The 15,000-nt window shown below is 43.1% G+C and overlaps 1 protein-coding gene across 4 annotated transcripts in view; it reads right to left on the bottom strand.

The window, feature by feature from the left end:
* The window catches only part of PTPRA (protein tyrosine phosphatase receptor type A), a 140,995-nt gene that overhangs the window by 31,829 nt on the left and 94,166 nt on the right, over positions 1 to 15,000 (bottom strand). For all 4 annotated transcript variants that reach the window (XM_055133227.1, XM_055133229.1, XM_055133228.1 and 1 more), the window contains 3 exons: positions 10,455 to 10,539; positions 8,309 to 8,382; positions 7,966 to 8,102 (listed from right to left, as the gene is read on the bottom strand). In XM_055133227.1, coding sequence (XP_054989202.1) covers positions 7,966 to 8,102; positions 8,309 to 8,382; positions 10,455 to 10,539 — 296 coding nt within the window. The remainder of the gene's footprint in view (positions 1 to 7,965; positions 8,103 to 8,308; positions 8,383 to 10,454; positions 10,540 to 15,000) is intronic.

Genomic DNA, 15,000 nt, shown 5'->3' with positions numbered 1-15,000 from the left:
GTGTGTCTGAGCACCTGTGTTGCCCACATCTCCCCTCGAGATGTGTGCTTTTGTGCTTTCATGTCTAATGCCGGGGTGTGCGTAGGGGCTCTCTCCACTCTTGGAGAAGCTCGAGTTCTCTCTCTCTTCTTTTTTTTTTTTGGGTCACACCCGGCAATGCACAGGGGTTACTCCTGGCTCTTCACTCAGGAATTACCCCTGGCGGTGCTCAGGGGACCATATGGGATGCTGGGATTAGAACCTGGGTCGGCCGCGTGCAAGGCAAACGCCCTACCCGCTGTGCTATCGCTCCAACCCCTCGAGTTCTCTCTTGAGGCATTACTCTCTCCCCTCTCCACCCCCACCCTCTTCCCCTCCACACTTTCAAAAGCCCTCCAAATAAAATCTATTTACTTAATAAAAGAAAAAGTTTCTTAATCCGATAGGCCCTAAAACAGGGTGAGTTTTAATGTATATATTTCTGGCACTACCACTATCACAACAAATCGAACTTTTTTCTTTAAACCATTTCTTTTCTGAGAACTACAAATTTTTCTACTGCATTTTTCCTTTTAGTTCACAAATTAGTAGAAACTTTTTTTGTCTCCCCACACCTGCAATAACTTGTATGGGGGCCACACTGTGATGACATCTGTGACCAGGGGCTACTCCTGGCTCTGTACTTAGAAATTACTCCTGGTGGTGCCTGGGGAACCAGATGGGATGCCTGAATAGAACCTGGGTCTGCCATGTGCAAGGCAAGTGCTCTCCCCACTGTGCTATCTTTCTGGCCCTAAAGCTCTTTTATAGTATTAAAAATTCTATGTGAAAAATTCTGTTTCTTCCAATTGCCCATTATTCTTCAGCATCTTTTGTCAGAGACATTTAATATTTAAGTGTATTTACTATCTTGTAACTATTCTGGTATCTGAACTCATGTTCTGCTTAGTTTCCATAATTGTAAGATTATTTTGTGATAGAAGCACAAACTGGGAATATTTGTTCTGTGTTATTGTTACTCTTTTCCTCTCCCAGTGCTGACTGATTCAAGCATAATCAATATTTGACCCCAAACTATGACAAATAGATTCTATTTTCCAGGATTTTGAAATCCATAAAGGCACAGGTTTCCCTCGAGAAGCCTGGGTGCGGCCTGCTCTCCCCAAGGCTGTGTGGTCTAGAACAGTTTCTGGTTCTGCCAGCCTGCCTAGTGTTTTCCCCACTACACCACCTGATTTTGTGCTTAACTTGTCAACTTCTCTTGTTTTCATATGAAAGATCTCAACCAACTTAGCAGCTAGTACTATCACAGAGAATGGGCTGCAGTTCAAAGTCCGTTCAGAAAAATGCAGGTGATATGAACTTATTTGGTTGGGTTCAGATGATGGGAAAAGAACTGTTAATTTCCAGGACGAGAAATGTAGCTCAAAACTGTGTAACACACACTTCAGATATTGCTTATATTACTTGGGATGTGTTGTAATAGGTAATAAAAGGGGGAAGGAACTCCTAAAGAAAGGATGAGAAACATTGAAACCAAAGAGGATTCCTCAATACTAGATAACAAAGCTAGAAAAAGTCCAGCTCCGACCACCGAGATGTGATCCCGGGGGCCACACGCATGTGCGGCCTCTCCGCAGCTGTACAAGCGTGAATCCAGACCCAGCAAAACCTCTTTCGGCGTGGGCAACTCCTCGCAGAATGTCTCCACCCTGAGAACTAAGCCTTGGCCCCGTGCCCGCCCAGGAGGGGAAAGGTATTTCTCTCTCTCGCCTCTTTCTCTCCGGGGATGAAGGGCGCGGTGGCCGCCATATTAAGACGACCACAGATGGGATTTATGACAAAAACTGCAGCAAAAGGACACGAGGGTGCTCTTGGGAAGGTGGGAGGCACCGGCCCCTCTCACTGCCGAGATGTGATCCCGGGGGCTGCACGCATGTGCGGCCTCTCCGCAGCTGTACAAGTGTGAATCCAGACCCAGCAAAACCTCTTTCGGCGTGGGCAACTCCTCGCAGAATGTCTCCAGCCTGAGAACTAAGCCTCGGCCCCGTGCCCACCCAGGAGGGGAAAGGTATTTCTCTCTCTCGCCTCTTTCTCTCCGGGGATGAAGGGCGCGGTGGCCGCCATATTAAGACGACCACAGATGGGATTTACGACAAAAACTGCAGCAAAAGGACACGAGGGTGCTCTTGGGAAGGTGGGAGGCACCGGCCCCTCCCACCGCCGAGATGTGATCCCAGGGGCCGCACGCATGTGCGGCCTCTCCGCAGCTGTACAAGCGTGAATCCAGACCCAGCAAAACCTCTTTCGGCGTGGGCAACTCCTCACAGAATGTCTCCAGCCTGAGAACTAAGCCTCGGCCCCGTGCCCGCCCAGGAGGGGAAAGGTATTTCTCTCTCTCGCCTCTTTCTCTCCGGGGATGAAGGGCGCGGTGGCCGCCATATTAAGATGACCACAGATTGGGTTTTCAAGCCTGCAATTATCTAATATCTGGAAGAAATCTCCCTGGACTTCTTGTTAAAGTACAGAAATTCAAAACCGCGCGGCTGCTACTGCGGCCGCGCGACCTGATTTGTCTTCACAGTAGGTCTGAATCTAGTGGGGTACTCCTAACAACAATAGTGAGGTTTGTGTTGAAATATTGAATGTAATCAAAGTAAACAGAATGTAAAATGAAACTTATCAGTTACAAGGTAGGGGGTGGGGAGACGGGATGGGAGGTGTACTGTGTGGGTTTTTTGTTTTTGTTTTTTTTTTTTGGTGGTGGTATATGGGCACTGGTGAAGGGATGGTTGTTTCAGCATTGTATAACTGAGACCTAAGCCCGAAAGCATTGTAATCTTCCACACGGTGATTTAATAAAATAATAATAATAATAATAATAATAATAAAAAAGAAAAAGTCCAGCTCCAATATCAAACACTCATTTCCAAAGATAGCAAAAGATTTAAGTCCCTCCACCCCATAACCTCAGGGTCCAAAAAAAATAATGCCTGAGCATCACTGCATCCTTGGCCTTTCCAATATATACTTTTATTTTATGGTTTGGGGGCCACACCCAGAGGTGCTCAGGGATTGAGAATTCAGTTAGTTTTAATATCAATTGCTTTTTTTTTATTTGCTGGATTTGATATTTTGGTTTTGGGCCACATCTGGTGGTGCTTAGGGGATCATACGTGGTGCTGGGGATCAAACTCGGATCAATTTTGTGCAAGGCAAGTGCCCTACCTGCTATACTACTATCTCTTTGGCCCCTGTTTTCCTGGACTTTATACTATCACTTGTTTTGGTATTGATTTGCTAGATTTTAATATCAATATAATTCACATCTTCCCTACATTTAAATTGCTCATTGAAAAATAGCTTTAAGTTAGACAACTGAAATGATATGAAAAGGAATTTGAAAAAAATTAACTTCTAAAAGTGTTTACTATGTTCTGAAACATATCTAACTTTCACATTAAAACTGTTGGCAATTATCTTTCTTTTTTCCTTTGACTTTTGCTTTCTGAGTCACACTAGGAGGTACTTGGGGAATTAAATGTACTGGGATCTCATCAAGGGCTACTGCATGCAAAACAGGCCTTCAGCCCACTAAGTTTATCTGGCCCACACCCATATCTTATCACTCCTGGACGATCAGGATATACAAGCATAACCAGACTGGGCTGGAGTAATAGCATAAGGCAAGGTAGGGCTCTTGCCTTGCATGCAGTCGACCCAGGTCTGATCCTTGGCATCCCGTATGGTTCCCTTATAAGAACCACCAGGAGTGATTCATGACTGCAGAGCCAGGTGTGCGCCCTGCCCCGCCGCAAAATAGAAAAAAGAAAACAAGCATAACCTGATCTTCAAAGTTACATACGTAAACAAGGTAGAAAAGTAAAGAGCTAATGCCTAAAAGAAAACACAGGAATTTACTGACTTGGATCATTAAAAATTACAGAAATAAGCTATTGATATAGATTTAGACGATATTATATCAAAAAGGGCAGAGCATATTTTTTAAGTTAAGGCCAACATATTGGTTATGGTATGGTGAACAAGGCAAGCCCAAGGAAACCTGGAACGAGGCAACTAGGCCACAATAGAAAAATAGAAAAATTTTTGGCATGTTAGGAGAGCAGTGTTACATGGGATCTTTCCGACTCGACTTTTCATCATATTCCTAATGGAACCAACATGTCCTTTGATTACACTGGAGAGGAGAGCACGGACTTCAAAATAGGAAGATTTTTTCAGGGATGGAGTAGGTGGATCAGACCACATCCAGCGGTATTAAGGATCTACCTCTGGCTTCAGGTTCAGCGGACCCCAGGAGGTGCTGGGAATTAAACTGGAGGCAGCCGCAAGCAAGGCAGATACTTTTTTTAAATTTTTTTTTTTGCTTTTTGGGTCAGACCCGGTGTTGCACAGGGGTTACTCCTTGCTCATGCACTCAGGAGTTACTCCTAGCGGTGCTCAGGGGACCGTATGGGGTTCTGGGGATCGAACCTGGGTCGGCTGCATGCAAGGCAAACGCCCTACACGCTATGCTATCACTCCAGCCCCCAAGGCAGATACTTTTAACCCCTGTACTATTTCTCTGGACCCTAATACAGGGTTATTTATTTTAATATGATGGAAGAAACCTCAGAAATGACAGTCATCAGGGTTCACATAATTCAGGTTGTAAATAACTCAGTGCTACCAGAAATGAAAGAGGTAGGCAGTGAGGCGAGGCACGCCGAACCAGCCCAGGTCAGGTCTGATTAGACTGTATGGTAGAGAAATGGTCACTTCTCATCCAGGTCTGGGTGAGTTCACAAACCCAGAGCTTTCAATGGTGGGTGATTAGAATGAAGTGTTCCTATGGCATAGGAACACTTACGTACATGAAACCTTCTTCCGGGGCCGGAAGATAGGACATCGGGGAGGGCGTTTGCCTTGCACATGGCCGACCCAGGTTCGTTCCCCAGCATCCCATATGGTTTACCTGAGCACCTCCAGGAGCAATTCCTGAGTGCAGAGCCAGAAGTAAACCCCGGGCATCACTGGGTGTTACCCAAAAAGTTAAAAAAAAAAAAAAAAAAAAAAGAAATCTTCTTCCTCATCATCCCTAAAATAATCGACAGCCATTTATCTTGGTGAATCTGAAAATATATCTTTTGGTGTCTACTGGGAATCTTGAGCTAATTTGCGGTAATCCCAGATGCCACTCATCTGAGCTGGTTAGAATGGAGTCTTTGTAGACCAATCAACGGCAGGGAATTGGCTTCACATTAGGAACTGTGTTTTTCCCACTATATGTTTGGAATAGATCTCTGCAGCAAACAATTGAATACTCATACCAGCTCCACACCTTATAATGGATAAACAGCAGGAACAAATAAAAGTGGTTTAGAACAACTGCCTAAGTCCCTACCTAAGTAAAGGAGATGCTAAGTGCTATCGAAAATCAAAAGTTACACAATAATCCTGAGATAATTTAAATACCTGTGGTTAGTTAGTGATGGTTTGTTGAGAGTTATCAAATAACTGTTGTTTAGCAAAGTTATATAATTATACAGCAAAGAACACCAGACATTCTATTTCCTACAGATTATGATAGTGTTCAGTATCTAGAAAATAGCTTTTAATGGAGGCTGGAGAACTAGTACATGTTCCTTGCACACTGCCAAGTGCACAGCTTAGAGCACCACAAGGTGTGTCCAAAGCAAACAAAAACAAAATAGCTTTTAATGAGATAAATACAAAGTTTCTTCTTTATGTTATACAAAGACTGAATGAAACAGTTTTTCTTTCTCACTCCAGTGATATAGACCTTGATACCTATTTGCTGAGACCTGGCTCACTGGGATTTTTATTTCAAATGAAGTCATCCAACTAGGCTAATGATGTCAAACTGACAGGACTTGAAGAGTAGGAAGGTATAAATCTTTTTTTTTTTTTTTTTTGCTTTGTAGGTCACACCCAGCAATGCACAGGGGTTACTCCTGGCTCATGCACTCAGGAATAACTCCTGGCAGTGCTCAGAGGACCATATGGGATGCCGGGAATTGAACCCGGGTCGGCTACATGAAAGGCAAACGCCCTACCTGCTGTGCTATGTCTCCAGCCAGGAAGTTGTAAATCTTACATGCATACATTAAATTTAGTAAAATAAACAAACAAAAAGGTCTGCTACCTAAAGTTTGCTGAAAGTCACAGTCCTACATCAAGTCATGATTTCCCCTCTGAGATGAAGGTTAAGTTGCTGCTATCTGAAACCTCCATCCAGAAAGGTGTGGTATTTGTTGAGCCATTTTGGAAATAGCATATATAACATGCTGGAATCCAGTGCCAATTTATTTAAGTGACCAGAAAGGGCTCCTCAGTTGACAGAATCCACAGGAAAACTGGCCGTGGTAGGAGTCTATGAGTTTCTAAATGTCTGTATTAAGGCTGAGCAGGAGAAACATGATGAGAAACTTTACATTTGGGGACAAGATCCTGATCCAGTTAGCATGAGAAAATTTCCTAGTTTAGCACAGAGCTTTAATGGAGATTGTAAGCCCCTGGAAATTAGATGTTAAAACTGACTACAAATGCCCATCACCAACTGTTAGGGGATTCCATAGCCATAACTCTGAATATACTGCTTCAGTCCTTCTCTCTATTCCCCATATCACAAAAAGTGATTTTTGTCAAAATGCAAGTTTTACTTCATTACTCTCTATTTCTTTGAGCTATTCAGTGGGCGAATAGATGTAAATGGCTTCCTCTTTTCCTTCCTGCTATTAGGGGTCTCCTATTCTGTGGGCTTGTATGCTTATCCACATGACTCAGAAATAATCTGGATTGGTAAAGCCAGTTGTAATCCTTCAATTGCAACAAGAAACAATCTATATCTCACTTCTATGACTGACTTAAGATGGAATATGTGACAGAGGAAGTCTCCAAAAGTGTTTTTGAGTTTTCCTCACCAATAAAAGGAAACACACAAGAAAAAAAAAATTACTGCCTATATTCACTGAATCTATTCTGGTCTCCCCAGATGTGATTCTCAAGAGATAAGCCAGAGCCATTTTGCTCCAAAATATAAATCTGACTGGTCTGTGGTTTTCTAATTCTCTCATGACAAAAATGAGATGAAGGCCTGGTCCAATCTTCTAATTCCACTTCTAACTACTCCAATGGGACTCTTTGCCCTTCAAACACACACAAGCCTGCTTTAATTTTTTTGAGTGTGCATGTTCCTCACCTATCCTCATTACTGATTAAGTCTGCTTCTGCTATTTCCAGTGCCTGGATTGCTCCCCATCCACTTTTTCCTGGTGCACTTGCCGATAATTAGGTCTCAACTGAAATAAGATTTTCTGATCTGGAATCAGAACTGGCTGGCTGAGATCACCAACTGACAGAATAACAATCATGTTCTACTTTACAACGGGCATTACATAACTGCAGGCTTAAACACCCAGGATGAGACCAGTTCTCTGCAATCACTATGGTTCGCATTTTCCACAATGATCTAATTTACTCCCATTGTCCCTGCCCTGGACTCTAAAAGGCCACCTGCTACCAGTGCATGACAATTCTGTGTCCGGTGACTGCTGCTTGAACTTAAAGTTACTTTGTTGTTTGATGGTTTTCCCTTACTGACCGGTGAATTCCTGAGCAGGAACTGGATCCATTTTTAATCCTCATCAAATTCACAGTATGTAGAGTGCTACCTGGTAGATATTAGAGATTTGATAAGAACTTTAATCAAACAAAAGAAATAACATGAGATGATGAATGGATGGATGCATGAGTGGATGGAGAGATAAGCAGGTGAGGAAGGTGAGGCGAACAGTTTTTTCACTTCCTGTCAATGATCACACAGGAGAGGAGTCAGATACCCCTGGTAAACATTTCTCACCTTTTTATCTGTTAGAAACTTGTTTACTACCGCATGACTTGGTAGTGAAAGGTCTGACCTGGGTTTGCCTTCCCCCTGTTGGTATACCAATAGACAGAACTCACGTTGAATTCCTCTCTGAAGAGCTTATTATCATCTGCCATTCGCCGGTTGATTTCTTCTTCCAACTTGTCCACAGGCAGGGGTGGGTACTTCCTGTTGGTGCTGGGGGACCTGGCCAGAAGTGGTACACTCTGGGGTTCTGCGGTGTACAGAGAGAAGGTATGTTAAGTATCTTCAGGGGTCCAGCTCTTTCTCTAGAGATTAAATCTGAAATTCCACCTCATGGAACAGGACTTCCAAGAGCTAGAGATGCTCTCTCCAATTTCTTTTTTTCTTTTAAATGGACAAGAAATCCCCTGATTTTCTTTCCCATGAAGGTTCCCCATGCTTTAGTGAGTGGCTTACCCACATCCTCAGTGCGACCGTTGGATAATCGGAAAGAATTAGAATGACTCCCAGCTTGCTTGTATTTCTTAAACCTAATAAGAAAAGGTTCACAGTGATAAACTAAGCATAGAGGCAGAAGTCAATCACTGACTTTATAGTCCTACCTATTAATTCAGCTTTTTAAAATCATCTTTATCAAATAATCTGGATTGTTAAGAGACAGGCCCTGCTGAAGCAGCTCCATTTTATGGTGGCTGAGTGCCTCAGAATGTTCCTGCTTACCCTCAGAACACAAAAATCCCAGCCCAGGAGCCACCATGCAGTCTTCGTTTCGGGACCCACTGGAAATTATAGCAACATCAGGTGAGAAAGGAAGAATAAAAGAAAATCAGTGGGAAGAGACAGGAAAAGCACATCAAACAAAAATTCTGCTATTTCCTAGTGCAGCCTGGTAGCCCGGGGGAAAAGCCCAGAACTTAAGACTGAATAAGCATAGGTCTGGCCAGAATTCTCCTGGCAGAGACACATGCCAAACTACAGAAGTAAAAAGATCCCCCTCTTTTTTTTTAAAAATTATTTCTCCAGGAGAAAAGAGAGTACAAAACAGGTGGATCCAAATATATGGAAGGCCAGAGTTAAACCCAATCAATAAATGCACCACCTCTTCTCCCTTGGGTTCCTTATCCTTGTCTTTGCTCCCGATTTTGAGCAGGGACAATCTCAGAGGACCCTGTAATGTACATGACTCACATGGTTATGTTTAGTACCCCAGGCTGGGGGCCACCGAGGGGGGTGGGGAAGTTTTAAGTAGGCCTGGTTGAGCATGTAATCTTCACTGGAGCTATTTCTATTTTCTTTTCTCTTTTTTCTTTTTTTAAATTAAAACACTGTGTTTACCAAGTTGTTCATAATACAGGCGTTTCAGGCATTCAATGTTCCAAAACCAATCTCACTTCCCTCCACCACTTGCCCCAGTTTTTCACCCCTCTTAAGTCTCCCCCATAGCAGACAAAGGCAAATTTACTTCATATTGCTTGTTACAACAAAATAGCAAATGGAATTACCAGAAAACAGATTAATAAAAGTCAATTTTTGGTTATTGTTATATCTCACAACAATGTTACTAGAGTCACTGTCTAAGGATTCACTGAGCTAGTTGGTGCCAGCTGAGCCTTCTGTATTAGTTTTTGCTCATTGAGCTTGGTGGTCTTCTATGCAATTTCCCCATCAAATTTGCTGTGATTCTACTGGGCTGAAGAGGCGGTGTCCCCTGGCTGTGCATGTGGGCCTGTGCTGCAGGAGTGAGGAGTCTGGGCTGTTTGTATGCTGGGGGAGGTTAGGTGTGGTGGCTGCTGCTGGGTTAGCAGGGAGAGAGGGAACTTGACTGTCCCCATTCCGGGAAGGTCACAGGATTTTCATCCTACAAAACCTACTTGGTTTTGTATGGAGACTTGGTGGTTTGCTCTATTTTTTGTTTTGTTGCATTTTCTGGGTCACCCTGACATTGCTCAGGGCTTACTCCTAGCAGTGCCTGGGGGCCATATGTGGTACCAGGGACTGAACCCTGGTAGGCTGCGTGCAAAGCAAGCATACTACTCACTGTACTGTCGCTTTTGCCAATCTACTGGGGCATTCTCAGAGCCTGCTTCAACAGTGTTAGACTAGAAGATTTTGAAACACCCATCTGTAATCACACAGACTGTGGCTACTCATCTCAGTTTCCCAACCATCATCCTGGACTGCAGCTGCACTGGAACTGAAGAACAGGGGCTTGGATAGATGGGAAATAAAAGGGTGGGGCAGGATCTTAGGGAAGAAAATACAGAATTTTATTGTTTTGTTACTGGACCACAACATGTTGTGTTAAGGCTCTGACTTATTCTTAGCTCTGTGCTCAGGATTGCTCCTAGAGGGGCCTGGGGAACCATTTGCAGTGCTGGAGACTAAAGTGGGATTAGCCACATACATGACAAGTGTCCTAAACCCTGTACTGGTGCTTCATCCAGAGCTTCCATCTTCCTACTTCTAAGCATAATTTTAAGCATAAATAGATTAAAAGTGACTGCACTAGCCTTTCCTATTCATTGTTCTTACACTACTGAGAAACTAAAGTAGTACTGAAACAAAGTATAAGATAATACAGATTAGGCATTTACTCGCTTACCTTAACATGTATAGCACTATGATAATGAACACAATCACTAACAGAGAGGACAGGGCCACCATCACTGCAATAATTGGTGTCTCATCTGAAATCAAGAGAAGAAACATGTCTGAATTATCATGTGCAATGGAGGGCTAGAACTGGCAGCTCAGGGAAACATCCTGATTTAGCAAAAGGGTTCAATTAATACTTTTTTCATGGCAGGACATGGACAAAATGACAGTGACACAGAGTACAAACAAAATCTCCCACTGCTAGTCACCCCCTGGTTAATGGAGGAAAGCAGTGTTAGGACTTAGAAAGATAGACCCACCCTATCTTTGACTTACACATTTCCCTCCAAACCATGAAAGCTCACTGTAGGCAGAAGCTTTTCTTTACTCACTGTTAAAGAGCCTAGAGCTATGCCTGACACATAAAAATCATCAAAATATTTTAAAGCATGAAATATATTCAATCCTAATGGCAAGCTGTGTGCATGGGAACAATCATCTATTCTCTCTAGGCTAGATTCCATCTAGAAGAAAATGGGAGAGGAAGAGAAATGGACAAGTGCCATAAATATATACCCCAATGGTTTTCTGTCAGAGAACCCTCTTCCCTATTTATCTACTGGTTCTGGGTTGTACCTGGCAATGCTCAGGGGTTACTCTGATGTTGCAATCAGGCATTACTCCTGGTGGTGTTTGAAAACCACATGAGAAACTGGGGATCAAACCCGAGTTGGCTGCATACATGGCAAGCACCTACTTCAATGTACTATCTCTCCAGCCCTATCATTCCTAAGTTAGACAAGGAGACATTACTAGGGTCTTAGGTAACATGTATCCAAAAATGCTGTCTATTTTGTCTTTTCTTTTTTTCTTTCTAATTTCCTTCCTTCCTTCCTTCCTTCCTTCCTTCCTTCCTTCCTTCCTTCCTTCCTTCCTTCCTTCCTTCCTTCCTTCCTTCCTTCCTTCCTCCCTCCCTCCCTCCCTCCCTCCTTTTCTTTTCCTTTCTTTCACATCCTGTGGTGTTTGGGGGCTACTCCTGATGGGATGTTTAGGGCTTACTCCCCAAGATGCCAGGGTTCAAACCCAAGGCACCATATGCAAATTATTAACCTCTAGCCCTTTAATTTACTCCTTGTAAATTTATTCTAACTTTTCCCACTGCTACTTTTATCATAACCCCAACTAAGGCAATACCTGGCTTGGAGATACAGCGCCCTTCCCTCCATCCCACAGGACCTAGCTCCATCTCCAATCAGTACTCAAGCCTTTTTCACGGCAGTTCCCCAGGTACTGAGTTCTCTTTCTCCACTCTACCAGCTCCCTGACCCTGCCACAAACTATACCACCAGTCTGAGCTTGAGATGATCTCCATTTGCATCCTGCTGAAAGGGGTGACCTGGTCCTCCATGCAAAGACCAATCCTGCACGTATGCTCTGGGCTATAGCCAATACTGTGACCTCAATGATGTCTTCCAGATTTTATTTTCCCTATTCCAATAGCCCAACGCCTCTCCTTACAGCTAACGCATCAGAACAATTATCTTATAAAACAGTTGTTTTCTCTAACCCAAACCTCCTGGTATTCTTTTTTTTTTTTTTTTTTGCTTTTTGGGTCACACCCGGCGATGCACAGGGGTTACTCCTGGCTTTACACTCAGGAATTACTCCCGGCGGTGCTCAGGGGACCATATGGGATGCTGGGAATGGAACCCGGGTCGGCCACATGCAAGGCAAACGCCTTACCCGCTGTGCTATTGCTCCAGCCCCGCCTCCTGGTATTCTTAAATCTATTTTGCTTGACTCCTATACTCAGAGCTCCATTTAAACTGCCCATCAAGGACACCAATGAATGACAAATCTAACGGGAAACATTTTCATACAGTTTAATATCATGTGATTGGAAGGTTTTGAGCAGGAACACTGGATATACATTCTTTTAAAAAATCAGTTTAACTGATTCAGAAGCAGCAGTCATGAGGTAGGATGTCATCAATGTGGTGTCATAAAAGCTAAGGAGAATAGTAGTTTAAGAAAGAGAATACCAACTAAAATACTACCAACAAATTAAGTAGGACGCAGATAGATGAAACAAAATTTGACAAGACAGCAATTACTGGTGACTGTTTCTTTTTTGCTGCTCTGCACTCAGGGAACCATATGTAGTGCCGGGGATAGGATCTCCGTAAGGTGTAAGCAAGGCAATCAATCACCCTATTACTGTACTATCACTCTGAACCCCCTACTGCTCTGGACCCCTAGTGGTGGCCTTTTCAAGAGTGGTCTCAGTTGAGTAGTGAGAAAACTTAAGTGGAATGAAATAAAGATAAAGGAATCAGCGAGATACCAATTTCTTCTTTGTGGTAAGAAGTTTTACCATAAAGGGACACAAACAAAGGAGATCAACAGTAAGACAGGCAGATATGGGGTAGAGGTTGTGGATTTTTTTTTTTTTGGGGGGGGGAAGGAGCACACCCAGCAGTGCTACTATCTCTCCAGCCCCAAGGATTAGAGAATTAAAAAAAATATATTATGAGGTGTTACTCCTTGTCTTTGCTGATGGCAATTTTCAAACATAAGATGCAGCTCATATTAACATGAGCAATAACACTGACTGACTAAGCACTCTTCTAATTTTCATACTATCTCTTGGCAACTTTATCTGATTGCTTTTACTATCTGTTCCTTTTCCAACTCTTGATTGATGTCTGAATCCCTCAGGACTAGGTCATGACATTTATCTTTATATCTAGTTGGTCAGATCAGACAAATGGCTGAAGTACAAATGATATGCTAGCAATTCTCACATTTTTATTAAGTAGCAATATCTCTTTTCTGATCTCACTTTCCAATTACTTATACACAACTTCCACTTTAAATTTCATAGGCCGGGCAGGAGCAATAGTTCAGTGGGTAGGGCATTTTTGCCTTGCACGCAGCTGACCTGGGTTCGATCCCTGGCATCTTGTACAGTCCCCCAAGCACTACCAGGAGTGATTCTGAGTGCAGAGTCAGGAGTAATCCCTGAGCATCCTCAGGTGTGAACCAAACAGCCAATAACAACAAAAAAAATTAAAATGTCACAATCAGGGGCCAGAGAGATAGTAGAAGGCTTAAAATGCATTCCTTGCATGTGGTTGACCCTGGTTCAATCTCTGAGATCACATGGGTGATGAGCACCACTGGTTGATGACCTAGAGGTACCTGAGCACTCCCTAGGTTGGCTCGGGGACTTCCTGACACTGCAGGACTCGAGCAGGCCCATACAGCACCATTCTTCATGTCCTCACACTGAACATAGGTCTGGTGGGCTGAGGATCACTGAGAAGGGCCCTGGATTTTCTGAGCACTGCTTGGAGGCTACCCCACCATCACCAAAAATCTTCACAGGTAGTGAAACAACTGTGTCTAAAATCTTTCTTCACCTTTCAATATCTAGCATCTACCTTCTCTGCTAAAGTAAAATATGTAGAAATTTATTTTCTTTCTCCTGCTTAACCTCTATGTCTAATCCAGCTGCACCACCTCAGATTTGCTGCCGGTTTTCCATTTTGTTTCACTTTGTTGGACTACCAATGTAGTTCAAATCTTTGTCCACTCATAAATGGACCACAGTAAGTCAGTCTCCTGAAAACTCATTCTCCACAAAGAAGAGTAATATATAAGAAAGCAAATCAGATCCTATCCCCTCTTACTATAAAACCTCTGCATGGTTTCCCAAGACTCGGGAATAAAATCCGATACTCTTATCCTGGCTGACAATCTCCCACGTTTAGTCTCTTCTTACCCTATGCCTTCTGCTTTTTACTAGCTCATGGACCTTTAGTTAGTGGCATTCTTTCAGACTGAGTTCATTCCCTCCTTAGGCCTTTGAATATATTCCTTTTGTTTTACATAATCATCCTCTTTTGTTTGCTTTGTTTCGAGGTTACACCCAGGGATGCTCTGGGCTTACTCCAGGCTTTACACTTGGGAATTACTCCTGGCAGTGTTCGAAGACCATATGGGATGCTGGGAACCAAACCCAAGTCAGCCATATGCAAGGCAAGTGCCCTACCCGCTGTACTGTTGCTCCAGCCTCATCCTCCATTCTTCGCCTGGCTAACTGCTAGTCATCAGCTCCCAGTTTAGGTGTTATTTTCCCTAAAGAGGTCTTTTCTGACTCAATACTAAATTAGGACCCTCAGTCTTAGTTTTTCTATCTGTAGACTTAGTTATTCTAAAGCTTAAAGAGAATATCCATATAAAACTCTTGGTACAGTTAACTAACATTCATTATGTACTTAGTCAAAGCTGGCTATTTTTTAAAAATTATTCTCACAAAGCACTGTTGTTCTCCTTAGTAATGTCTCTCATACTTTGTAACTATATATTTATCTGACTGTTACTGATTAAAGATTGTCCCTTCCTTGTAAATGCTACGGTGGCAAGAATTATGTATATGGGCCTACCCAGGTTGGATTTCCAGCATCCCATATGGTCCCCTGAGCACCGCCAGGACTAATTCCTGAGTGCATGAGCCAGGAGTAACCCCTGTGCATCGCCGGGTGTGACCT

This window comes from Sorex araneus, chromosome 3 (genome assembly GCF_027595985.1).
Source record: "Sorex araneus isolate mSorAra2 chromosome 3, mSorAra2.pri, whole genome shotgun sequence".
In the NCBI taxonomy this organism is placed as follows: Eukaryota; Metazoa; Chordata; class Mammalia; order Eulipotyphla; family Soricidae; genus Sorex; species Sorex araneus.
Note: the sequence above shows the minus strand (reverse complement) of the source record. Positions and strands in the feature narration are given on the sequence as shown.